The sequence below is a fragment of the Sciurus vulgaris genome, assembly GCF_902686455.1.
Source record: "Sciurus vulgaris genome assembly, chromosome: 10".
NCBI classification, from domain to species: domain Eukaryota; kingdom Metazoa; phylum Chordata; class Mammalia; order Rodentia; family Sciuridae; genus Sciurus; species Sciurus vulgaris.
This window is the reverse complement of record NC_136470.1, coordinates 97,484,067-97,511,834: the sequence shown is the minus strand read 5'-3', so window position 1 is coordinate 97,511,834 and position 27,768 is coordinate 97,484,067. Positions and strand designations below refer to the sequence as shown.

Sequence of the window (27,768 nt, the reverse complement as noted above, 5' to 3'; positions counted from 1 at the left end):
TTTGACATTACTAAGAATTTGGTCTGGAAAAAAGCTTTGGAACTGTAATCTCTTTGGAGAGAGACAGCGAAGCAGACAGACAGACACCCGATCACTGAGTTCTCTTAATGTCACATTTGGTTAATTTGGCTAAGTTACAGGTAATACTTTAAAGTTTAATGATCTGGCCAATAAAAAACTAATAATAATGGGATCCTTCATCCAGGGAAGAGACAGACCCTTTAAGGGTGATTGTACTTGGAACAGAGCCCAGCAGTGCAGCTTTCACAGGAGAGTCAGTGTTTCCGGGTGATGAAGATTCAACCTGGCAATATCACCAGTACCAATAGAACTACAACATCATCTCTCATCTCTTGGTCAGATCCCTTGATTTTGGTTATATAAAAGAGCTATTGAGAGACAAAACTGGCTGACTTCACTTAAGAAAAGAAATTCTGAGTCTTTAAATCTTCCTTCAATGATTAAATTAAGGGTTCCATAGCATTTGAGAAGCATTGACCCTCTTTAGAGTGAGACTGTTTCTTGGCTCTACCATTTTTTATATGACACACTCTATTTAAGAGAAAATTTTTCCTAGATGACCCTTTGTTTAATAATTGTTTTGTGATAACTGAAGAATTTTAATGTCTATATATTATTATCCTATTGATTTATAATTTATAATTTGTTCTCCTAAAACTATGCAGTAGTACCCATTTATCTGTGGTTTAGCTTTTCCTGGTTTCATTTACTCAAGGACAATTATATTATGAAAATATTAAATGGAGCATTTCAGGAATAAACAACTCATGAGTTTTAAATTGTACACCATTCTGAGTAGCATGAATGTCATCCAGCTCTGTTTTACCAGAATGTGAATCATTTCTTTGTCCACCATTGCTGTGTATGCTCCCTGCCCATTGGTCACATAGTAGCCATCCTAGTTATTAGGTTGACTATTACAATATCACAGTGTTTGTCCTCAGGTAACCCTTATTTTACCTAATAATGGCCCCAAAGTTCAAGAGTAGTAATACTGGAACATTGTTTATGCCATAGTGAAATCTTAATGCTTCCTTTAAATGAAAAGGTGAAACTACAATGAAATATTTGGAAAGAGAGATCACTTTCACAAAACTTATTACAAGGTAGTGTTATGATTGTTCTATTTTATTATTAGATATTGTCAATCTCTTACTGTCACTAATTTATAAATTAAACTTTATCATAGGTTTGTATATATAGGACAAGGCATATAATATATACGTTTTAATATAGTATGAGATCTCTTGCATCCATTGGATGTCTTGGAACATATCCCTCCTGGATAAGAAGGGACTACTGCAAAAATAAACTAGAATCATGTAAATCTATTTATATAAACAGTGTGTAGTGTACACTATAGGGATAGTAATAGTTTATAACCAAACTTTCAAGTAAAACTCAAAATAATTGTAAAGAAAATAATTTTTAGGTGAAAATATGAAGTTCAAGGGAAATGTAATGGGTATAGTGTTGCTACTCCTTTACTTGAAGTTCTCAAAAGAACAATATATTCCTGAATGAATGAGTTCTTCATATTTGTTCCTTTCTCCTCTCTTCCATAAGACCTCTAGTGGAAAAGAGAAAAGTATTAAATTTTACATACAAATTTTTAGTAGTTTGAAAATGACTAGGGGCAATTCTGCCTATTAAATTATTTTATTCCTACCACTGGTATTTTCAAATGTTGAACATCTAGTTTATATTGAAATATACAGCTATACTTTCATATTACTGAGATTTATCATATTATGTGCTTGTCAAAATCTGCATGTTTCTTTGTTACAAGTTGTTAAAAAATGTTCTATTAATATGTGTGCTCTTGTCTCACAGTTTGATAGTGCTAAGTTAGCTGATGAATATTTAATAAAAGTATAATAAGAAGTGAAGCATACATTACACAATGTATTAAAATTTCCTCTTTGCTTATATTGCATTTTTCCCACCATTTTTTTAACTTAGAAATATATACTGATGAATGTGAGGCATTATAATATTTTTCACAGGTAGGGACTAAAGTATATACCTATGGCATGTCTGAAATTTCTAGCATTAATAGCTTAATTTATTTGGGTATATGGAGAAAGTTCAATATAGTCTCACTTAATTTTAAGTGGGCCCAGTTTAAGAGATACTCATGGTGAGAAATTGGTAATTATTGTACATTATAATCATTTAGAAAATTATATTCACTTAATCAAATGCCACAAAATTAAATTTGCTCTTAGAGATTCAGATTTACCTTTCAGTTTCTTGCTTTTCAACATACTAAGTTACAGAAAGGACATATAGACAGCTTATTAAATATCCATGTTTAAATCTGAATAATAATCTTCACTGTATTCTGAAAACACAGTTTGTGTTTTCTAAGCATGTCAGGCCTCCAGGAAGCAAAGAGAAATAACTTGTGTGGTACCTGAATCATTATCTGAGTTACTTCATATAGCAGCTGCTGAATAAACATGCCTAAAAACGAAAAGAAAAAAAAAAAAAAGCTGATAAGTTCTAGGTATCTCCTGATCAATTTTATTTTATTGGCACTTTATAAACTTCTAAAATTCATAAATTTTGATATATAATCTGAGGATTGGAGGACTTGAGGTTTCCTAGTTTCCTGTATTACCTTGGTTCTAAGTCAAATTATTGAATTGAATTTAGGATACCTTAACGTTGAATATCCCAAAAGATCAAGGGATGAGGATATTTAAAGTTTCCTGAAGAGTTTCCCCTGAATTTAAAAAAATCTTATTATTTTCCCTTTTGAGTCCAGGTTTTTCTCTATATCCTCAGATTACATCTTCCTTGTGACATCTTGCCAGCAGTATTTCACATGAATCTCTTCTTTCTCCATACAGTTTTTGAACTTACATATTGAGTTAAATAGTTTATTTCTTAGTTATATATTGTTTTGGTGTTTTAGATAAATGTTTAACATTGTGAAAATTTGTTTACTTCATAAAGCACAACTCCTAAAATTGATCCATTCCTTTGGGACCTCTTTTGGTTTCAATTCTAGAAAATGTTTACAGGTAGTAATGATATTTGGAAATTGTATCCTCAAAATTAGGATTTTTATATAATAGTTTAAAGATTTCCACATACTTATTTAAAAATATGTCTAATATTTATTTTAAATATATCTAATTTTTCTTTTAAAGGATGATTTGAAATATAATTAATATTGATTCATTGATTTAAACTATAATTAATATTGATTCCTTTATTCAAGAAATATTTATCAAGAATCTCCTGTTGTTATGGTTTAGATATCACATGTCCTCCAAAAAGCTCATGTGTGAAACAATGCAAGAACATTTAAAGGTAAAATGATCAGCTTATGAAAATTATAAACTAATCAGTCTATTAATCTATTGATAGGTATTAACTGGGTGGTAACTGTAGATAGATAGGATGTGGCTAAAGGAGGTGGGTCACTGGGGACATGCCTTGGGGTTTATAATTTGTCCCTGGTGAGCCAAACTCTCCCCACTTCCATGTTGCCATGTCCTGAGCTGCTTTAATCTGACATTCCCTTCTGCCATGATGTTCTGCTCCTCTTGGGCCCAGAGCAATGGAGTTGGCCTTCTATGAACTGAAATCTCTGAAACCATGAGCCCTACATGAACCTTTTCTTTATGTTGTTCTTATCTGGTCTTCTAGTCATGGCTGCAAAAAATGCTGACTAAAATACCCATATATCAACCACATGGAATAAGATGTGGCTCCTACAGAGTATATATCCTCATGAGAGGAGCTAGGTAATATAGGAGTGAATAAAGAAGTGAACAGCAAGTTATCAGTTGACAATAAGTGCTATATAGAAGATTAGAGCCAGGTGAGAGGTTGACTGCTTCATATAGACTGGTCAAGAAAGTCCTCTAGGAGGAATCTTCTAGGATATTTAAATTAAGACCTGGAGGAGCAAATCAGGGGGCAATCATTTTAAGAGGTGGAATCACATATTCCTAAGGATTGAATGTTAATGAGTGAGAGAAGAGTCAAGAAGAGAGTCAGGTTGTAACCAAAAGACATGTCAGGATGAGCTTTGTAAGCCAGGGTCAGTATTTGAATTTTATTCTGAGTGTAACAGGAAGGCCTCAGAAAGTTTTAAATCCTGGTGAAAATATTATGGTAGCATTTATACTTTTAAAAAGTTGGTTTAATGTTATTTTTTCAAAAGCACTCTTCATGTTATTAGTCATTATAATCATTATGTTTAATATAATGTTGTTGCCAAAGACTTCTTTTCAGTACCTTATATTAAATTCTATTTGGTCTCCGTTAAATTCTGTTATGATTTGGGTCTGGAATGTCCCCAAAGACTCACATGTTAAAGGCTTGGTTCCCAAAGCAGCAGTGATCAGTGGATCATGAGGTCTCAGATCTCATCAGTGAATTGATTCATTGATGGGTTGAAAATTTAATGGCATTATTGGGAGATGGTAGAAAAAGTAGGAGGTGGGACCTACTTGAAGTAAACGAGTGCTTGGGGGCATGCCCTGGATGACTTTATCTTATTTCCTGGCTCCTTCCTCTCTTTCTTACTGCTTTCAGGCCACCATGAAGTGAACAGTTCTGAGCCACCACTACTCTCTCTGCTAATGGCTTTCTGCCTTACCCATAGCAATGGAGCCAATCAAACTTAGACTAAAATGTCTGAAACCATGAGACAAAATAAGTCTTTTCTCCTTCAAGTTATTTTACTCAAGTATTTTGTCATAGCAGAGGAAAACTGACTAATACAACTTTGTAAAGTAATACTTAAACCAATATATTATTTTCTTTAAAGTATTTTTAAATGCAAATATAAAGATATTTTATTGTATCATTTAAGCATTTTATATGTGTAAGCATTTCTTATTCAACTGTTCACAAGGTCCTTGAATATATAAAGTATTTATTTTGTTCACTATTTGCATTCTGTAGAGCATGTCAAACTTAGTAGGTGTTCAATTTGCAATGATTATAAAATATGGTTATAAAACAAATGGATTACTTACTGGCATGCACATAGCAGATAAACCTGAAAAATTAAAAATTATCATTCCTTTCACTATTTGAGAAAGGAATTCCTTTTTGCCTAATTATTAGTTTAGATGTGGTTTTTATAGTTTCTGAGCTTCAGGAGACTTAATGAAAAAACTTACCTTCTCTTGAGTGAGAGATGAAGTGAAGTGAACTGACTTAAAAAACAAAAATAAAAAACCCAATGTTAAATTCTCTTATTCTGCTTCCCAATTTCCCTTTTCTTTGAGTATTCATTCTTAAAGATTGTTGAGTTGATGCAACCAACCGAACCCAATGTGTGGCAAACTACTAGAGCAGTTTCAGGTGAACCAGTGACTCACCTTGGCCTCTGTTTATGTGCTCAGCACAGTACAGCATAAGAGAAGGTAGTGCTAACAACCCACCTCCTGCTTCCTGCTTGGTTTACATTCACCATAAATTTCATAAAAGGGAGAAGATTTTGAAGCAGCAAGAGAAAAAAATAATTCTTCTGAAAAGTCATGAAGAAGGTGAAGAATAAAGGAAGTTGGAGTCTTGAAGCAGGAGTCAGGTTCTGCCTGGGTCTGGTCATTGGCAAGCACCTAATTATCCATGTCTCAGATTTCTCATCTATCTGATAACTGTAATATCCTAATTACCTCAAAGTGCTATGAAAATATGACTTTTTTGGTTAAAATACTGTATAAAATTTGAATCACTTATAGAATAAGATAATACACTTTCAATATCCTAACTCTCAGAACAGTTGAAAAACCATAATGAATACACTTGATTTCAGGTGCTAGAAATTGCAACCCAGGTAGAATACTACTACAGATTTCTGTTCAAAATTGTTACTTTCAGCGATGCATTTAAAATTGGTATCATTTTGCTAAATGCCTAACACATACCAAAAAATTTTGGGAAGGTAGGCTCTTGACTATGGGGAATAAAGTTCTTATTCGAAAAAAAAAAAAAAAAAAACATGATTTCTCTGAACTTTGAAAACTCTTATAAACATTTATTCCATAATTCAATGTGCTTTTAGAATAGTCATAAGTCCTTGTATTTCTCTGATTTCCTACTGTATTTTCATTTGTCTTAATGATGAAAATTTGTGTTAATGTTACTGAGGAAGTTTTTCAGATGGTTGTAGAAAAGGTTAGACTACTCTGCAGGGCCAGAAATGGACAGAACAGTATGATATTCACACTGACAAGCCTAGAAATGGAAGCAAAACAATGTCTTAATTTGGAATTTAAACCAGTTCATTATCAGGTTTTAAAATAGAAACAAACATATAAGTATTTGAGACCTCTAATCCCTTTAGGCTATGTCAAAATACCTTAGACTAGACAGTCTACAAACAACAGAAGTTTATTTCACAGTCTGGAGTCTAGGTAGCCTGAGGTCAGGGTGTCAGCAGCTCAGTGTCTAGTGAGGATTCATTTCCTTATTCATAGATGGTACCTCTGGCTGTGTCCTGGAAGGGTGGGAGGGCTGAAAGAGATTCTTGGGCCTACTCCATAAGAGGACTAAACCTATTCATGAGGGCTCCAATTATCCCCCATGCTCTACCTGCTAATACCATTACCTTGGGGTCTTTGATTTCAACATATAAATATGGGGGCAAACATTCAGACCAGGGAAAGATTTTTTTCTCCCTAAAATCAAGAAACTAAATATGCTTTATTTAAGCGAGTATGAATAATTCTACGTATGACTTTGGGACAAAGATTGATTTTTTATATGTTTCTCTGCTTCAGATAACTATTTTAATATACCTACTTGAAAATACATACATTTTTATATTTGTATTACACCCATTGTATTTTTTTCTGAATATCTCTAACATTTTTGAGATATTGGCTTCTTAAAAAATGAGAGTGAAGATAAACTATTAGTCTATCTTGTGTAATTTGCATAATTTATTCTCCTAAGTGTCTTACTCTGAAGTGCAGAGAACTGTCTAAGGCCTGCTTTGGGGAAATAAATTTGATTTATGAATTTATAGCAAGTTTTTGAAGTGATATAATAAATATCATATATAGATAATACTTTTATAGATATATATAGCATTTTTGTTTTATTTTATTTTATTATTACTTTTTGGTACTTTTTGAGCCCAGCAACCTTTATCATTGACCTACATCCCCAAACCTTTATAATTTTTATTTTGAGACAGGGTCTTCCTAAGTTGCTAAGGGTCTCACTAAGATGCTAAGGCTGGTCTTGAACTTGGGATCTTCCTGACTCAGTGTGCCAAATTGCTGGGATCATAGGCATGCAAAACTGCAGCTGGCTAGTATCCATATTTTATATAGCATATAGTGATTTTAGTATATGTATAAAAACAAGTTTATGAAAATATATATATATATATACATAAATAAATATGTCTACAAAATCTGTCGTTGTAACTCATGTAATGTTTTTAAAATGGAAAAAAAAAATAGCTTCTATGTAGAAGATTTTGGAACCTAAGTCTGCTAAAAATGTTAGTTTTGTGTTTGGAACTCCAAGGGACATTGTTCTAGATGTTACATTGTCAATTTAGTGTGTTTCCTGTGCTTTGGATTCCTCATCTGTCTGTTAGGTTAGTGTCATACTATCTACACTGAGGATTTTTGAGATGTCTATGATGTTAACATTCATGAAATGAATAGCATGGCTTCCTGCCTCTCCAATATATCATGTTCAATATATTGTTAGTACTTCTAAAATACCATTTACATTATCTATCTAGCTCAGCTCCTGAATTTTCCAGTCAGAATAGTGTCAAATAATACTTTTGGGGGAGTACCATTTTCTAGCTCTTAGAGTACTTATTAACCAAATAGTGATGTCTTAGATCAGTTTCCTAGAAATAGAACTTGAAATGAAGATTCCAGTTGAGTGAAGCAGGACAGGAAAGTAGAAAGAGTGGACCAAGGAATAGGTGCTACCTTAGATAAGAGTCAGGCAAGAACTTTCTGAACAGGAGATATTTGAAATGAGATCTGAACAAACATGAAGGAGAGATTCGTGGAAATAAGTAGAGGAAGGTATACTAGATAGAGTGAATGGTGAATTCAGAGACCCTGAGGTATGCATGTGCTTGACTTAATCACACTAGGAAGCCAGTGTTGCTGAGAAGTGATGACAAAAGTGTATGAAATGAGGCCAGTAAAGTAGAAAGAGCAGAGTTTACCATGGTTCTTTAGTCTGGGTGTTAGGGAAATAATTATGAGGATGAAAGCAAAGCATCTTTGTCTGATTAAATTACAAAAAGATTAATTTTTACAGATCACAGAATGTGGGGAGGGAGAGAGCAGTAATACTAAATCAAATAATTTTGTCTCAAGCAAAAGATAATGGGGACTTAGACTTTTTGGAAGCAATGCATGTTGTGAGAAGGGGTAAATTTTGGAATATATTTGAAGTTCAGTCACCAGAATTTGCTGATGGATTAGCATTATGCTTCTTAAGCAGTAATCCCTGAGATGGTTGCATTAGTATCACCAGAAGCATTGGGCACTTGCATATTCTTGGGCCTTCCTTCTGACCTGTGGAATCAGAAATAAGAGATGTAGCCCAGAAATCCTTGTTGTGATGAGCTCTCCAAGTAATCTCCTGCATGCAAGTGCCTGACAGTAAATTACATGTAAGAAGCAAGTGATAGTGAAAAGCAAAGATGACTACAAAGCTTTTGCATGAGCCTGGGTTCACTGGGTGAATGTTCACATCATCTACAGAGATAGAAAACACTGCAAAAAGAATTGATTTGAAAAGGATAATCAAATAATCTTTGGTTTCTTTTCTTTTTGTACTACTGAACAACATCCCCAGGCCTTACTTTTATTTTTTACAATTTTTAATTGTTGTAAAATACTTGTAACACAGGATTTACTATCAACTATTTTTAAATGTACAGTTCAGTTGTGTTATGTACATTTACATTATTATACAACCAGTCTTCAAAAATTTTTCTTCTTGTAAAACTGAAATTCTATATCCACTAAATAACAACCTACATTTTCCCTCCCCCAGGCTCAAGAAACCACTGTCTTATTTTCTGTGGGTATGAATTTGACTACTCCATATACCTCATTACCTTAGTCAGCTCAGGGTCCTAGAACATAGATTGTCATAGACTTGTTGAATTAAGCAACAGATTTTTATTTCTCACAACTCTAAAGACTGGGAGGTCCCAGATCAAGGCTCCAGATCACAGAAAGAGCTCTCTTCCTGGCTTCCATGTGGCCATCCTGTTAACATTGTCACAGGTTAGAGTAAGAGTAGCTTTCTGTTCTATAAAGTCACCAGTCATATCAGATTAGGATCCCATCTTTATCATCTCATCTAACTTTTATCATTTCTTCATAAGCCCTTTCTCCAATTAAAGACTAGGACTTCAATATATGAATTTGGGACCAACACAATTTAGCCCACAGTACTTACATACATGGAATCCTATGGGATATAATTTTTTTTTTTTTTTGTTTTTTTTTTTTTTTTTTTTTTTTTGTTTTTTTTTTTTTTTTGTGACTGGCTTATTTTGTTTAGTAGAATCTAGTCTTTGATGTGTTAAATTTGAAGTACCTGTTTGACATCCAAGTGAGATGTCAAGGTGGCAGGTGGCAGAAGAATATGCTAAATGATCATTTGTGTGCTTTGTGTGTCTGCAAAATGCCAAATACAGCACAAAGCCCCATATCAAATTGCTTTCCATTTCAAAGTGCTTTGAGTTCCAGATGTGGAGAAGAAAGGATGTCCAAGTTACACTGTGAAGACAGACTTCTTTAGAATCCCTGCATGAAGGTTAAAGAGTCAAGCACAATGGACTTGGAAACCAACTGTGACAGAAATTTTGGCTTTGTCACTACCTGAGTGACTACAGAGGATTTTTAAAATTTTTCATACTATGACAACTTTAAAGCAGTTTAGGGGTAATTATTTCCTTCTTAAAGTTTTCTTACAATGATACTGTATATGAAAATATCAGGCACATAGTAGATATGTAATATGTATTTGTTAAATCTAAATTTAGCTATTTTGTATTTTTTAAATGTTAGATCACTATTGTTTTACTCTATTGTTATTTGGTTTTGTTTGTACGGTTGTTTTAATTTTAATATTTTTTGTAAAATTTTAAAAAGTCTTTTCTATTACTATTTTGTTTGAGGAATTAAAGGATTACATTTTATAAAATTTAATATTTATAAAACACTTCCCAGTTATTCTTTTTTTAGCAATAATACTGAAATGAGAAACAACTATGCTATCAGAGGAAGAGCTCATAAAGGAGAGACCAGTTTGAGAAATAAGAAAAAAAAAAAAACTTTTTTAAACTTCCTTTAATAACCAGTTTTATTAGGAAAAGGTGCATTTGATAACTGTGAAAAGGCTTTGCTAAGTATAAGCATTCCACATTTTAGAAGGCAGGAGAAAATAGATTGGGTAGGAAGTCATTGCAAAACAATGCAGGAGGTGTGTGTGTGTGTGTTGGTTACTAGGAATGACAATTTGTAATAATTCTAATAATGCATTAAATACTGATGTACTAGCTGTACTAGGTGCTGAGTGCTTTGCTTGCATTATTTAATTTGCTCCTTTCAATTTTCTCATAATATAGACATACTCCCTTTTACATTTAGAAAATTCAAGGCTTCAGGAAGTTAAGTAACTCCCTTATAGTCATCCTGCTAGAAAGAGACATCAATACTTTTTAAAGGAAAATGCAAAATCATCTACCTCATCTTTGGTCTATTTGTGGGTTGTAGCTTTGGTTGCTCTTGACTGTTTATCTCAAGCACCAACTTATCACAATGTACTTGGTGATGTCAGTACACACTTACTGACTTCCTACAGGTGCCTAATGGGATACATAGTTCACTTGAAAGCAGATTTGGCCCAGTAAGAAATTTAGAGAATGCTTTCCAGAATTGTTGTGATTCATGGGATTACCTCAAGTCAGCTTCAAACTTCCTGGAGCATCTTTGGCACTGTGTCCATTTATTTTCAGGCCTAAACCTAAGCTAAGCCCCAAGGTGCTTATGTAGTTCTTTTCTTTTTCTCTTCCTGTCATTTCTTCTCATCAGAAAACATTGATATGATTAGATTGATTTCAGCTTTATGATCCAATACCTTCAAAAGACTTATTTTATTGTGCTAACCAATATGAAGATGATAGAGATGGACAGAATAAATTCTCTTCATTCAAAAACCATGCAGGAGAGACAGAAAAAATACAAAGGATAATTAAGTTATAAGAAGTGAAATAAGCACAAGACTCCTCGGTACATTCTAGCCAAAATAATGATTTTTACATCTGATAGGAAGTAAACTAACAGCTGAGGATCTGCACTGGGTGCCTGTGAGCCTGGGTAGTGTCTGGAGGTCCTGTGCCTGGTACTCCTTAGATACAGCAGTGGCCTACGAAGTCCTGGCTCACTCTAGCAAAGATATCCTCTGCCGGCAGCTATTTAGGCCTGGGGTTTTAAGGTTACAATGATGCTGTCATCTATCTGTCAGACTTAGACATACTACTGCTGATGGTGTTACTTCCTCTGTCCAGTTCCTCACTCTCAGCACTTAACTTGCTTGAAATGGTAATGAGTGGTAATGTGCAATCCTCATCCTTTTGCCCTCCTGCTTGCCAAGTCTGCATTTTTCAGCTTTTTCTCCCTGTACCCTCCTAAAATTAAATGAATTACCTCTGAGATATCTGAGAGCATTCACCTGATTTACAACTGCCCTGTAACCCTGGTCATAGAGAGGACAGCAAACTTTTTCCTGCTACCTAGTGACCGATTCTAAATATATGAAAGAAAAAAACATCATCCAATTGTTTCCTTGCCTCTGAGTTATTTTCTTTTTAATGTCTGATTTTTTTTCCCCAAAGGGAGGTTTATTAAACTGTTTGATCTAAGGAAGATTTTGTTTAAATATTTCATTATATATATTTGCTGCCTGAGACAGTTAATGTTGATTTCAATACCAGTTAGATTTTTCAGCTAATTTTTTTAATGCCTGGTAGCTGGAATGTATCACTGAAATGCTGACACCACATTATTCAAAATAGCATTGCCTGTGAGGATAGGAGAAGCTATTTAAGACAAACCTCAAGAAGGCTGGTGAAATAATAGCCCAAGTTACATTATGTCAGCCAATTCCTCACATGGAACAGCATTGTGAGGCCAGAGTTGGTATCCCTCACAGAGACATAAAATCTATATCTTGGTCATTAGAGGTCCTATGGGAGTGTCACCAGGGGGAGTGTGCTTTAGCCAGTGGGTTGGCCAAAGGTCAACATGGGCTGTACTGCTTTACCTTTTCCATATGTTCACAGTTTCAATTTGACATAATCACAGTACAGTTTTTAGAACAGCTCTGGACTTGTCATTCTATATATAGTTTGTAATTCATGAAGAAAGGGGTTCAGCTATTGGAACAACCAATATCAAAATCATTAAAGAAGTGGCAAAGTGACAAAGGAATCTATGGTCTTTTTAGCTAGTAAATTATTTTGAAGCTCCCATTTATTTTCGACTCAAAAGATAATTCTAATTCAGCGGCAGCAGCCTAATAACTTTTTCTGTATAAACAAAGGAACTCATTCCTCCTTTCCTTGGTTAAATGGGGTATGTGCATAATTAGGTTGAGGATAGAGGCTGGGAGTGTGGGTCAAGAATCAAAGTTAAATATCTCTGCCTTCCACTCTATTTTCTATCTTTTTTTCCTCTATGGAGTAACAAAGCTTTTAGTCTGTAAAATGTAGTAATAATACCTGCTTTTACCCACTTACAGGTTTGCATTATGATCTAATGCTAGTCTGTTTGTAAAGGATTAAGTCTTAATATAACTGTAGTCTACAATTAGTATATTTTGATAATTAGATACTTGTCTGTAAAGTACCAATACACACAAACTATGTAAACAAGAATGGTCCTGAAGGAAATGATTATTATGAAAAGCTTTGTTCTGAATCTTACCCCTCCATCTTTTGGCACCGTGTTCTCTCTAAGCAGTTTCTTGGTTACTTGGGGTGTCAATCTCAGTGACCCAAATTGAAAGGCTTCATGCTGTTGTATCCCCAAATCCTCTACAAGAGAACTTGTTCTTCTCTAACAAAGTAAAGCAGCAATTAGTTTCCTGTTTCTTCCCAATGGCATATACATGATCAATCTTTCTATCTTTCCCTCCCTCCCTCCCTCCCTCCCTCCCTCCCTCCCTCCCTCCCTTCCTTCCTTCCTTCCTTCCTTCCTTCCTTCCTTCCTTCCTTCCTTCCTTTCTTTCTTTCTTTCTTTTTTTTCCCAGGGATTGAACCCAGGGGTGCTTTATCACGGAGACATATCCCCAACATTTTTTTATATTTTATTTAGAGAGAGAATTTCACTGAGTTGCTTAGGGCCTTGCTAAGTTGCTGAGGCCGAGTTTGAATTTGAGCTCCTCCTGACTTAGCTCCTGAGCCTCTGGGATCACAGGCGCCACTTTGCCCAGCCATACATAACCTTTGTTTATAGATTCAAATTATTTATACATGATAGTAGAATGCATTTTGACATATAACTTCGTATTCTTCTGGTTATATGTGATGTGCTCATTACATAGAGTAATAATGTCTGATTCATTCTACTATCATTCCTACCCTCTTACCCCCTCCCCTCCCTTTACTCCCCTCTGTCTAACATAACCTTTTGATGGTCCTAAAATCTACCTTCCTATATTCAGTCGTTGCCCATGACTCTGCTACTCTAATTACCCCACTTCTTCACTTTTTGACATTTTTAAAAATGTTAATTTTTTTTTAATTTACCAACCAACAAATGCTGTTTAAAAATTAACACTGTATCTTAAAATTAAGGGAATCTTAGAATTGTGAACATTTACCATGTTTCAGAGAGGATTTGGAAAATGTAACATCTATTTTTGGAGAGGTGATTCATTCACAGAATGAAAGTTCAAAATTAATATGCAAATAATAAAAAGATTTCCTCCCCAGCATGTTCTTCACATCAGTGTCTCTCTCCAGAGGCAAACAGCATGAGTCTATATTAAAGCATATAGACTTGCTATGTGACAATATCACATGGGATTATTCTGCACATTGTTTCGTATAAATATATATGTTGGCATTCATTCATTATCAGTGCATGAACAGCTTCATTTTTCCATTTAAAGGCTATGTATTAGTCTATTGCATGGATGTAAATAAATTATTTAACTTCACAGAATTTATATCAAATTTTATTCAGTATCATATGAGGCATCTTCCCCACATCTTTCAAAACATACTCCATAGATTATTAAAAGTAAATATAAAAGACATCCTGTTTATATATATATAAGGAATTTATCATTATTTTAATGTAAAATGCCACTTCATATTTATTAACTTTTTAAATTGACTTGATGATCTTTTTACTTTATATAGCAAATAAACTAGCCAGTTGTGAAGTGAATTTTATATCATCTTTACTGATTATAATTTTTGTCATGCAAAGAAGTTAGGATCATTTTGCACATTATGTTTTAGTAGTGGGACTAATTAATCTTTTTTATCTTCTGGGATTTTGTCAAACTCAAAAATGTATTTTCCAGTATGATATCATTGAAATTATCTTCCATTGTTTCCCTCACCATTTTATGATTTAGATTTTTATATTTAAAGATGAATTCATCTGGAATATTTTCTGATATATGATTCCATAGGGGAAATGATATTTTTATTATTTTAGTGGAACTTAATCTCAATAGTTATGTTGAAATGTATTTTTACAATTTTTCAGTAACCACATTTTACTTATTATTACACAAAAACTTAGTGAAGAGGAAAATAAGAGAATAAATAAATATATTTTTTTGCCTTCATGGGACTGTTGGTAAGAAACTCTGAATTGTAATGGAGAGGAAGGAGAAATGAAGTCCAATTATTGAGGGAGAGGAAGAGTCAGAGCTTTAGAGAGAAAGCAAGGGGCAAATATCATCAATCTTTTCCTGTTTTAGCCTTCTAGATTGATCTTCAAAGCATTCATTAGTGCATAAATACATTTTGAATTTAATAAGAAATAGTTCAAATATAAAGTAACTTTTTCACTTAAGATTAAAGTTCTGAAAATTAACAGAATGAGATGGAAGAGAATGATTTTCAGTTTGCAATTCTACTTGTATAAGAACAGAATAACCATTCGTCACTATTCAAAGCTGGAAATACTTCATTAATACTCAATAATTTGGTCATTAAATCTCTGTAGAAAACCTGAGGAACTGAAAACTGAAAAATCTATGCCATGGGTTGAAAATTTCAATTATATGACAACTAGTTTTTTCCCTGACCAAATTTTACCTTTAATAAAGGCGTTGCAAAATATGTATTCCTTTTATTTTCAACATTTTGAAACCTATTTTGTATATGAGAAACTCATTATTAGATAACAGTGTTTAGGACAACCTAAGTAAGTGTCTGGTTTGAAATACTAACTCAGTAAACATAACTTCTTGTTGCCTACCAATGACAAAAGAGGACAATTGCAAAGTATTGTTAAGTATTAGATATTATATTGACCTGCTGACATAAAAATACAAATTTATATAAATGAAGACTACATGACACACATAGGAGCTAAGTAAATGTTGCAGAAATGCCACAGATGTACACTTGTCTAAAACCAGATCTGGGATCTATCATGATTACAGAAAGACCTATAGAATCTCCAAATTAACAAATTTAAGATTAGGTTGTTCAGCTATCTGAATGTGGTCTGTGTTCTTGGATATAACAGCATGACCGAGAAGACATAGAAGACAAAGCACTGGGTTTAGAGCAATTCAATCTAAATTCAATCTATATTTGTTAATTCAGACTCAATATTCTAATCTGTAAAATGAAACTCTTTTGCCAAGAAGATTCACCCAACTGTATCCTCTCTGTGGACAATGTTGGCATGCTAGTAAATCTTACGTAAACCTTTTCTCAGAAACAATGCTTAAATTAAAACATGTAGAAGTACAAAAGAAACCATTTTGCACCAAACTATAGTTACCCAAGTATTTGCACTTTCAAAATATACAGATTCTTACATTTAACACATTAAATGATTCTATCAGGGTTCTATCATTGTAAGTTCTACTGAGGTCAGCAAAATGTCTCATAACTACTACCTTTTCAAACTAGCAATGAGTTTAATGAATGTTTCAAGGTATTGAGAACAACTCAAGTATTGGATTTCATTTGATTTCAAAGTTTCAGGTATTGCTAGATACTACTGGGTTTTTGGAATACTTCATAATTGAATAAAGTATCAAATTTCAGTTAAAAGTGAATAAAAAGAGGGTATACCCCCCACTGGATGTCCACAGATATCCTGAATTCATTCTGTGGACCTCTGAATAAGAACCCTTGGGTGTTAGGATATTTAGACTTATTTCTCTATGATTCTTTACTTGTTTACATGGTCTGTTGCCCAGGATCATGTTTATAAATTTATGAACTGAAAATCTCTCTTTCCTACCATTATGAGAAGTTCATTTTTTTCCACTGGTTCTGTTGAAAATTTCTTAAAACAAACGTAACCCAACATTTAAGAGTGTCTATGTTAGTTATGCAATATAACAGTACTCATAGGCAATCTATTGGTGTATAATAATTGCTTTTGCCATCCCAAATTCATATGTTGAAGAATAAATCCCCAATAGTATTTGGAAGTAGAATCTTAGAGAGGTAATTATAGAAGGTAGAGCCCAAATGAATGGAATTAACGTCCTTATGAGAAGAAATGTTAACATGGAATCTCTCTGTCTCTGCCATGTTAATATCCAAGAGGACAACTATCCTCTGCAAACTAGAAAGAGAGACCTCAGCAGAACTTACAATGATAGGACCCTGATAGAATCTTTAAGCTCCAGGTCCGCGAGAAATAAATTCCTATTGTTTAATCTGCATGGTGTATGCTATTCTGTTATAGCAGCCCAGAGTGATTTATTTATACACATACACACATGTACACACTTTATGTTGATATCTATATTTCTCACACACACACACCGGGGGAAGAAAATGGGGGGAGATAAAGGAATTGGCTTATGCAATTATGAGGCTGAGAATTCCCCAAATCTCTACCAACAAAATGAAGAACCGGGAGAGCCAATTATGTAGTGCGGTCTCAAATTAGAGGGCCTGAGTATCAGGAAAATTGATGGTGTAAGCTCTGGTCCAAAAACCTGCAGCCTTGAGAAACAAAATAAATTGCTGTTTCAGTTCAAGTCCAAAGAAAGGAAAGACCAATATCCCAGCTCCAGGCAAGCAGGAAAGAGGAATCTTCCTTTACTCATGGGAGGGTCAGGCTGTTTTGTTCTATTCAGACCTTCCTGAATTAGTTTAGGGCCACCCATATTAGGGAGGATGATGTGCTTTACTATCTACCAAATCAAATATTAATCTCATCCAAAACTGTCCTCATAGATATTTGACCAGATATCTGGGTACTCTGTGGTCTAGTTAAGTTGACATTTACACAGTGTCTATATTGATAATCATTTTTTTCAATACTGTAGACATCATGATCACAACTGGAACATTATTATAAAAAAATGGGAAAACCAGTGATGTAAGTTTCTTCTAGACAATTGAAGTCATAAGAATAATACTGAAATGAAAAAAGTGATTTGATTTTATTCTTATGTGTGAAGTGTAGTTGTTTTATTTTGCATGTTATACTTTTTTTTGCTTTTTGAATAAGTAATCAACTTAGATTTCCTATGCATGCGGAATGGATGCTTATGTTTGCAGGGAAAAGCAGAGTGTGGGAGAAATGAGACATTTAAATTATTAAACAGATTATTCAATACTTTAGAAACTTGCCTTTGTGTCTTGGCATCACTATCCAACTAATGTAAATGTTGATTTAATTTCTTTATTTCAGTTTTATGATCATTTACTATGAGGTTTTGCGTTGCTGATTAAAAGTATACTTGCAAAGAGCATACAGCCTTAGGATTGAGAGGGTGATTTTGTTTCAGATCTTTAACAGACTTGTGGTGGGAAATTAAACAAGTGACAACCACGGTCTTTGCCTGAACTTGCTTATTTTATGAACTGGAATAAAAATGCTTGTTATCAAATGTTAAATATGGAGCATTTTGAACTCCTTAGATGAAATACTTAATACGAATTTACTCAGCCTTGTAAATAAATTTAAAAAGTTAATTGACCTGCACAAATTTGTTACCAACCTTCTCTCTCCCACAGTGCTTATCTTCTAGTAATATGAAGAAAATTAAGATTTCTTTCTACTTCCCACTCAGATATTAGTGTTTATGGGGGTTGAGGAGATCAGTGTCCATTATTTGGTATGATTAATCATAATCCTCTGAAGTTCTGTGTGCAAAAATGATTCACATTAGAATCAAACATAGACATAGGATCACCTCTGAACTTTGAATTTGGCGTAGATTTTTAAATAATGAACAATGAATATTTAAGGAATACGGTTCCATGCCAGGAACGTTTTCTTATAGGATATCCCTAGATGAAATAACTTGGGGGTTTGGGATCTACTCTGCAAATTTAAATATTTGTTATCTAGTTTTCTAGATACCACAAAAGCACAAAAACAAAATGAATACAGACTTCAGGGTCATACACTGTGTTAGTCAGCTTTCTATCACTATGACAAAATAGCTGAGGAAAGATGTGCTCTGGCTCATGGTTTCAGAGGTTTTAGTCCATGTTCACTTGGCCCTAGAGCTATGGGTCTGTGGTGAGGTAGAACATCATGGTGGAGAGCATATGGTAGAGCAGAGCTGCTTCCTTCGTGGTGGCTGGGAATCAGAGAGAGAAAGAGACAGAGGAAGAGAAAGAGAGGTCCAGCGACAAAATACACCCTTCCAAAGCATCTCCCCAGAGAGCCACTTCCTCTGACTGAGTCGCATCTCTTTAAGTTTCAATCACTTCTCAATAGTGCCACCTTCCGGAGACTAAACCTTCAGTACATGAACATTTAGGGGATATTCCAGATCCATAGCTCATGCTTTCTACCCTCATATTGGCTAAATCAGAAAAGTAGGAAGTAGAGAAAGAGGTGGAGAGAGAGAGAGCATGAGAAGGAAGAATAGAGGAAAAGAGAAAAGGGAGAAGGAGGGAGAAAGGGAGAGAAATTGAGAGAGAGAGAAAGAGGGAAAATGTTGTATGTTGACGAAGTAAGTTCTCTTCAGGAACTTCAGGGAAAGCCTGTGCTCAGCCAATGAGCAATAGGTCCCAGAGACACAGGAACACTGCCTTGTCCCTGAGGTCCCCAGTCTTGAAGATTTTACCCTCAGTCGGATTTTGACAGGAGTCTTGATAGTCAGGGGCTCCAAGCTCTAGGTCCCAGCTGTCCCTTGGGCAATCCAACCTCTTCCATTGTACTATATCCCTCATAAATATTCCATATTTAGCACCATATGTCTAGTTTGGTAGATCTTAAACTTCAAAATAGAATTTTAAAACATTTCTAGGTAACACTGTCTCTGTCAACATCTTCATTAGGAGTTTATGACAAAGGTGACAATGCAAATCTCTAAGAGACAAGTTTCAATAGATGGGTAAAATAGAGCAAACCATGGTGTAGAAGAGAATGCAGGTACGGAATTCAGGAAGCTGATTCTGAAAGTCGAAGATGGCCTTCTTGATGTGCCTGACAAATATAAAACATGCAAATAATGCTGGAACTGGAAGAAACCATGGAAATGGAATGTGATGGCAATATGAAAGTTATACAGTGTGAGTAGCCATGGAAAGAACAAAGAGACTAAAGAGGATCAGTAATGACTTCAAAAAGAATGCCCTGGGCTAAAAACAAAGCTGAAGATGAACCAGAACTATTCTATCTAGTTGCTAGAACAAAGAAGGATTGATTGGAATGGGTTCATTTGTATAATTTAAGGAACTTGCTTATATGAGAGGCTAACACCTTTTTTCAGAGGACAACAAACATAGAACAATAATGATTGAATAAAAATAATTTAGAATATTTTACTTAAATATCATATTTGTTTTTTTAATTTAATAATTTAGCAGATGCAAATAATAGAAATCAGAATTGTCAATTTTTTATCCATGTCATTCTTCTGTAAAGCGCCCCTTCATGCTCAAAACACTAGAAAAAATAGGGATAGTGGGAACATTCCTTAACATTGTAAAGGCCATCTACGCTAAGCCCATGGCTAATATCATTCTAAATGGTGAAAAACTGAAAGCATTCCCCCTAAAAACTGGAACAAGGCAGGGATGCCCTCTTTCACCACTTCTATTCAACATCGTTCTTGAGACTCTGGCCAGAGCAATTAGACAAACCAAAGAAATTAAAGGGATACGAATTGGAAAAGAAGAACTCAAACTATCCCTGTTCGCTGATGACATGATTATATATTTAGAGGAACCTGGAAATTCCACCAGAAAACTCTTAGAACTCATAAGTGATTTCAGTAAAGTAGCAGGTTACAAGATCAATGCCCATAAATCCAACGCATTTTTATACATAAGTGATGAATCTTCAGAAAGAGAAATTAGGAAAACTACCCCATTCACAATAGCCTCGAAAAAAATAAAATACTTGGGAATCAATCTCACAAAAGAGGTGAAAGACCTCTACAATGAGAACTATACAACACTAAAGAAAGAAATTAAAGAACATCTTAGAAGATGGAAAGATCTTCCATGTTCTTGGATAGGAAGAATTAATATTGTCAAAATGGCCATACTACCTAAAGTGCTATACAAATTCAATGCAATTCCAATTAAAATCCCAATGACGTACCTTACAGAAATAGAGCAAGCAATTATGAAATTCATCTGGAAGAATAAGAAACCCAGAATAGCTAAAGCAATCCTTAGCAGGAAGAGTGAAACAGGGGGTATTGCAATACCAGATCTTCAACTCTACTACAAAGCAATAGTAACAAAAACGGCATGGTATTGGTACCAAAATAGAAAGGTAGATCAATGGTACAGAATAGAGGACACGGACACAAACCCAAATAAATACAATTTTCTCATACTAGACAAAGGGGCCAAAAATATGCAATGGAGAAAAGATAGCCTCTTCAACAAATGGTGCTGGGAGAATTGGAAATCCATATGCAACAGAATGAAACTAAACCCATATCTCTCACCATGCACGAAACTAAACTCAAAATGGATTAAGGACCTTGGAATCAGACCAGAGACACTGCAGATTATAGAAGAAAAAGTAGGTCCAAATCTTCACCTTGTTGGTCTAGGACCAAACTTCCTTAACAGGACTCCCATAGCACAAGAAATAAAAGCTAGAATCAACCACTGGGATAGATTCAAACTAAAAAGCTTTCTCTCAGCAAAGGAAACTATCAGCAATGCGAAGAAAGAGCCTACAGAGTGGGAGAATATCTTTGCCAATCATACTTCAGATAGAGCACTAATCTCCAGAATCTATAAAGAACTCAAAAAACTCTACTCCAAGAATTCAAATAATCCAGTGAACAAATGGGCTAAGGAAATGAATAGACACTTCACAAAAGAAGATCTACAAGCAATCAACAAACATATGGAAAAATGTTCAACATCTCTAGTAATAAGAGAAATGCAAATCAAAACTACCCTAAGATTCCATCTCACCCCAATTAGAATGGCGATTATCAAGAATACGAGCAACAACAGGTGTTGGCGAGGATGTGGGGAGAAAGGTACACTCATACACTGCTGGTGGGGCTGCAAATTAGTGCAGCCACTCTGGAAAGCAGTGTGGAGATTCCTTAGAAAACTTGGAATGGACCCTCCATTTGACCCAGCTATCCCACTCCTTGGCCTATACCCAAAGGACTTAAAATCTGCATACTACAGAGATACAGCCACATCAATGTTCATAGCTGCTCAATTCACAATAGCCAGACTGTGGAACCAACCTAGATGCCCTTCAATTGATGAGTGGATAAAGAAACTGTGGTATATATATACAATGGAATATTACTCAGCCATAAAGAATGATAAAATTATGGCATTTGCAGGCAAATGGATGAAATTGGAGAATATCATGCTAAGTGAGATAAGCCAATCTCAAAAAGCCAAAGGACGAATGATATCACTAATAAGTGGAGGATGACACATAATGGGGGGGAGGGAAGGGTTAGTGTTAGGGTTAGAGTTAGGGTTAGGGAGGGGGAGAGGGTATAGAGGGTAAAGAGGGGTGGGAGGGGTGGGGGGAAGGGAAAAAATAACAGAATGAATCAAACAACATTACTCTATGTAAATTTATGATTACACAAATGGTATGCCTTTACGCCATGTACAAACAGAGAAACAACATGTATCCCATTTGTTTACAATAAAAAATAAATAAATAAATAAAATGCTAACTGTTGAAGATAAAAAAAAAGAAAAAAAAAAGAGAATATAGACAACTTAAATAATGATTTTTCAGTTTCATTAGGCATGCATTTAGCAAATGTAAATGCCAGATTCTAAAAAAATTTTCATCATGACAAATCATTCAACACTATTTTTCACAAATTCAAAGGTCCCTGGTCACCTTTCACTTTATTCAAATGAGTGGAGCAAGATGAGTATGAGTCTGGCGATTGGGCACTGGTGAATATCATAATCACCTGAGATTTTCAAATTCAACTATGGGGAAAAAAAATCTATTCTTGTTAAATGAATACCTTCAGAGGGTGCCAGTTTTCAACACCTGGATCTCTAAATAATAAGATTTTTTATATGACATAAAACTATTTATTTGCATTTCATGATCTAATACTTGAGTGTATCTTGAGAATAATCAAGATCCTCCTTAAATTGTCCCAGTTATTAACAATACCTCCAGGGGTCTAAAAGTATCCAGAATATATCAAGGAGTTAAAGTATATTAACTTCTTGTTATGGTTTGAGGGAGATATCCCCTTGAAAAGCTTAATGCTGAAATGTTCAGAATGTTCAGAGGTGAAAAGATTAGATTATGGGAGCTGCAATCTAATCAGTTGATTAATCTATTTGATGGATTAATAACTTGACTGGATTACTGGTTGGTAGTTATGGGCAGGTGGGTCACGGTTAGAGGGCAGGGGGTGCCTTGGAAGGTATATTTTGTCCCTGGATCCTCACTTGCTCTCTGAATCCTGGCTGCTTTGATATCAGCAGTTTTCCTCCTCTAAAGCCCTCCCACCATGATGGACTGCCTTATCTCAGGCCTATAGTAATGCAATCCACAGACCATGGACTGAATGTCTGAAATCATGAACACAGAAAAAACTTTTTCTCCTCTAATGTTTTCTTGTCAGGTATTTTGGTCATGTGCAATGAAAAACAGATTAAAACACTCCCATTTCAGAAAATTAGGCTTTGAAATAAGTAAATTAGTGGGAGTCATCATAAAAAGCATTAGGCTGCTATTGGTCAGAATGTATGGCCAATGTATTTCTATTTCCAAAATGCTTAATTATCCTAGATATTTGTAAATAACATTAAGCTAAAACCTTGCATGTTTACAAACACTCATGCTGCCTATTTTAATTGATTTTACCTTTGTTGCAAAGATCTTAAATATTAGGGTCTCAAAGAAAATTGAATAAGTATTGAGCCATTATATATTTGAAATACTTAGCACTAGAGTTGAAAAAGAGGTGGAATAAGTCATTTTCTTAAGACTAAATTGCATGTTTTCAAGTCTTTTGATACATTATGCTTGAAAGTATTTTTGAAATTATATTTTACCAAAAAACACAAGAGGTTGAGAGTGAATATCTCAATTTAATGGCAAATGTATTGAGCATATACTTTATGCCTGGTATTAAATATGATATTCTTATGCTTATTGCTAAACTTTTCTCACAATAGCTGCCCAGGAGATTGCTATTCTTCCTTGTTACATGTTTGAGACAATTAAATCTCAGAAAGTTTCTACATTTTTGGAAACTTTATTAAAGCAGACATTTTTAATCAATAATTCTTATAAAAACCCTTCATTCTTTTTTGATTTTTTAAATGTTTTGTTTTTATAAAGTTACTATCATTTGTTCTAGAAGCTAGACAATTCTAACTTTGAGAAATAATAGTCTATCATCTTTTATTTCCCTCAGAGATTTTGTTTAGCTCTTTGGCTGGTTCTCTGAGGCTGATTGTAGTTATTGGCAGATAATATAAAAGCATCTGAGAAAATATTTTTAAGAAGAAATGGAGAAAATTCCTTCTTTTTTTAAATACACATTTTAAGAAGGAGAGAATCCTTTTAAAAATTTCCAAGGTGGAGTCATTGCAACCAAAAAAACCTATAACAAAAAATACTTTCAAAGCAGAACCAGCATGCAAAACTTCATTCCAGACAATGCTAGTCATGATTCAGTGAGCATCAGAATCTTGGGATGGTGTTTCAACATAGATTCCCATTTCAACCCTATTAATGTAGAACAGGGGGGAGCTTAAACATTTGCATGTTGAACATGCTCCTAGTTGATATTGCTGCTATTAATAAATGGACCGTATTTTAAGTAGCACTGACTTAGAGATGACCTGGGAAACACAGAAAGTGTTAATATTTTAAATTATGTTTTTCAGAAAAATAAGTTCAACTGTACCAGAAGAGCTCAGTGTCCAGAAACCAATGTCAGTTCTGTACAGATACAAGGTGATGCTGATTATTTCATCAACCATCTTGGAGTTCCCACCGTGCAGTTTGCTTATGAGGACATCAAAGCATTAGAGGTGATTTCTAAAAATGCAAAACACACACAATACAGCAGATGTGCAAAATTTGATTTTATCATAGCTATTCGTCTTTCATACCAAATAGGTCACTATAGAAACTGGCTTCATTTAGAGTGTTATTCTTGTTGTTCTGAGGCTTTGTAATAGTATTTGAAAACATCAGCTCTTTTCAATAGTGTTGAATTCAATTTAAAAAGATTTATACTGTCACTCACATTTTCACAGTGTGCTTCACAACAAGAAATTTGCAGTAGTTGGATTAACATCAAAACATAATTGTAATCTTCGGTATTCACAGAAACAGATGACATAGGCAATAGATTCTCCTCTCCTTGCCCAAGGGAAAATGCATTTCATGTGCTCTGTGTTAATGTGAGTCTTGTGGATTAGCTACCCAAAGTTTGTCGATAACTTGCCTGCCTAAAAAGATACTAAATTTTTTTATGAAGAAGGAAGGCTTTTTCCCAAAGAATATTGGGAAAGCAAGGTTCACATTAATTAAGTCTATGTTGATCTATCTGGTCCAACTAAATCCTTTTAAGCTTTCTTAGAATGATGTTACGCTAAACTGTTTCCTATTTAAATGTGAATCTTTGGGAATTTTAACTTTCTTTTACAAATTTTTTATGTATTAGTGGGAATTATTTGAAAGCTTCTGGAGTGACCTGCTTCAGGTTATTATTACATTAATATACAATGACTAGGAAATAGTCTGTTCTGTTTTCAAATACAGATATTTCTGAAAAAGAATGTTTGAATTATATCTGTACAGGCCAACTTCAGATGTGCAACATCTTATTTCTAACAGTTGTTAGCAACATTTATTTCTATGTCTCTGTAATTACCCTTCTCATCCTACTCCTCTTAAGTTTTCCTGTAAATAACTAATGATCAATAGAAATAATTTAAATCTGTGAAGGGAGAAACCCTGGGTGAATCCTATTGTGATAAACTGAATTCCTGGGTAATACAAAAGTAATTATTATGATTTATCTATTTTTTTAAAGTTAGGACTTTTCATATGCCATTGTTTAAAAATGAGGAACACTGGCATAGGTTTCTTTACTTTCATACAAACACAATATATGCAGTAAAAGAAGTCAATGTATTAAGAAATTACCCATTTTTAATTTTTTTGCTTGCTATCTTTTAGTATTTTTTATTCCCCCATCACAGCCCATCCAGCTCCTTCCATGTTAGCAAGTTGAATTTTTACTTTTCTAAAAAAGTGTCTGATTCATTTTAGTTAGGTTTTAAGTCTATCATTTAGAAGTTGTTGGTCTAGTATAATCTTGGTAGTTTCCTGACTCCTGCACTTACTAGACAAGTTACTCAACATCTGCCAGAATTATTTTTGCAAATGAGGTACTTTGGGATTTTTATGGAATCTACTTTATAGAGATATAGTATAAACATTAAATGAGATTATGGATGTAAAGGGTTTAACTAACATTGAGTTAATATTAAGGCCCCATCAACCATAGCTATCATCACAATTATTATTTGATTGCAGATTCAAGATAATAGTTGAATTAGAAGAATTTCTAATCTTTTCAATTGAAAACACATCAGTGCAAGGGAGGAGCTTTCAATTGTTAAGGAAGACGAATTTCTCATGCTTAAAAGGCAGAATTTGTTGAGGATCAGCTGGAGGTTCTGAGGTGCTAATAGGGAGATTTGGAATCTGTAAAGTTGTAATAGTCTGAAGGAGTTAATCTGTTTTTCAAATTATATCCAGCATGTCTAGCTCTCATCATCAAGATCATTTTATATTATATTGTTGTTTCTGAAAAAGTAATTAAAATAGAATTCCCTATGCACTATAACAAATGACCTTGCTTATATTGCTTTAGTGGGGAGAATTTTTTAATGGATTTGTCCCTTTCAAAATATGATTGCTTATGATGAGATAATTTTGTGTGAACTCCCTGAAGAACAGATAGTAACCTTTACTTTCTGTGTTAACCTATAATAAATATTTGTATACAACCATTAGGAGGAATTATAAGTATTGAAAGACTTTATCTATGATGCAAAAAATAGTTATGCTTTGTCAATTAGTAAAACAGACAAGAAATTTAGAGTCCTATCATGAATTTGCTTGCCTTTGAAAATATCGTTTTCATGTATAATCTTCAGGGAGATAGTTTGGTGGATTGGGAATCAGGAACTTTGACTTTTCAAATCTTTGCATATCATTCAGCAAGATACCTAGGGCTCTGGGCCTCTGTTTCTTTATCTGTAACTAATGAAAAGCAAAATGAAACAAAAAATATCTACCACTTAATTAAATACTTGTTATGCTGAATATTTGATACTTTCTCACTTAATACATGTGAGATCTCTATAACTCAGCTATTATTATTATTAACTCCTTTTATACTGTGGATGACATGGAATTTAAAGTCAAGTAGCTTATCCAAAGTCACAAAGATGCCAGACCAAAATAGAAGTTGACCTCAGATCTGTTTACACTAAATCCCTCTTTTCAGCAATAGTTCTAAAGGTTCCAAGTTAGAAGCCCAATGCAGGATTCAGTCCACCAACATACAGTTTGCCCTGTACTTTGGGAATTGGATATCTGGAAACATTGGATTTCTTATCTCCATGGAAAGAATCAACTGACTGAGCATTTCTCACCAGTTTGCCCTGTTCTTTATCAAAGAATCTGCTGTGTTGTTTGTCCAAGAGTGCAGTTAAAAAGAACATTTTCTTCAATATCTGTTTCTATAAAATGTTGGGAATTCAGTGACCAACTAACAGGGCCACATGTTTTACCAGACTTGTGTCACTTATATTACCTGACTGGACCCTGTAAGAATGGAACTTCTTATCTATGCACTAATTTTGAGTAGAAGTTCTAGTGAACAATTCTATAATTGTTTCCACTTTAAAAATTGTATATATTTGTCTTGGTGCAGAGGTACACACCAGTAATCCCAGTAACTCAGGAGGTTGAGAATGATGGATCACAACTTCAAGGTCAGCTTTAGCAACTAAATGAGACTCTCAGCAACATAGCAAGATCCCATCTTAAATTAAAAACAAAACAAAACACACACAAAAAA

General features: G+C 34.2%; 1 protein-coding gene across 8 annotated transcripts in view; it reads left to right on the top strand.

Moving 5' to 3' along the window:
- Positions 1-27,768, top strand: part of NAALADL2 (N-acetylated alpha-linked acidic dipeptidase like 2) — a 1,337,824-nt gene that overhangs the window by 1,101,041 nt on the left and 209,015 nt on the right. For all 8 annotated transcript variants that reach the window (XM_079155143.1, XM_079155140.1, XM_079155138.1 and 5 more), the window contains one exon: positions 24,551-24,697. In XM_079155143.1, coding sequence (XP_079011269.1) covers positions 24,551-24,697 — 147 coding nt within the window. The remainder of the gene's footprint in view (positions 1-24,550; positions 24,698-27,768) is intronic.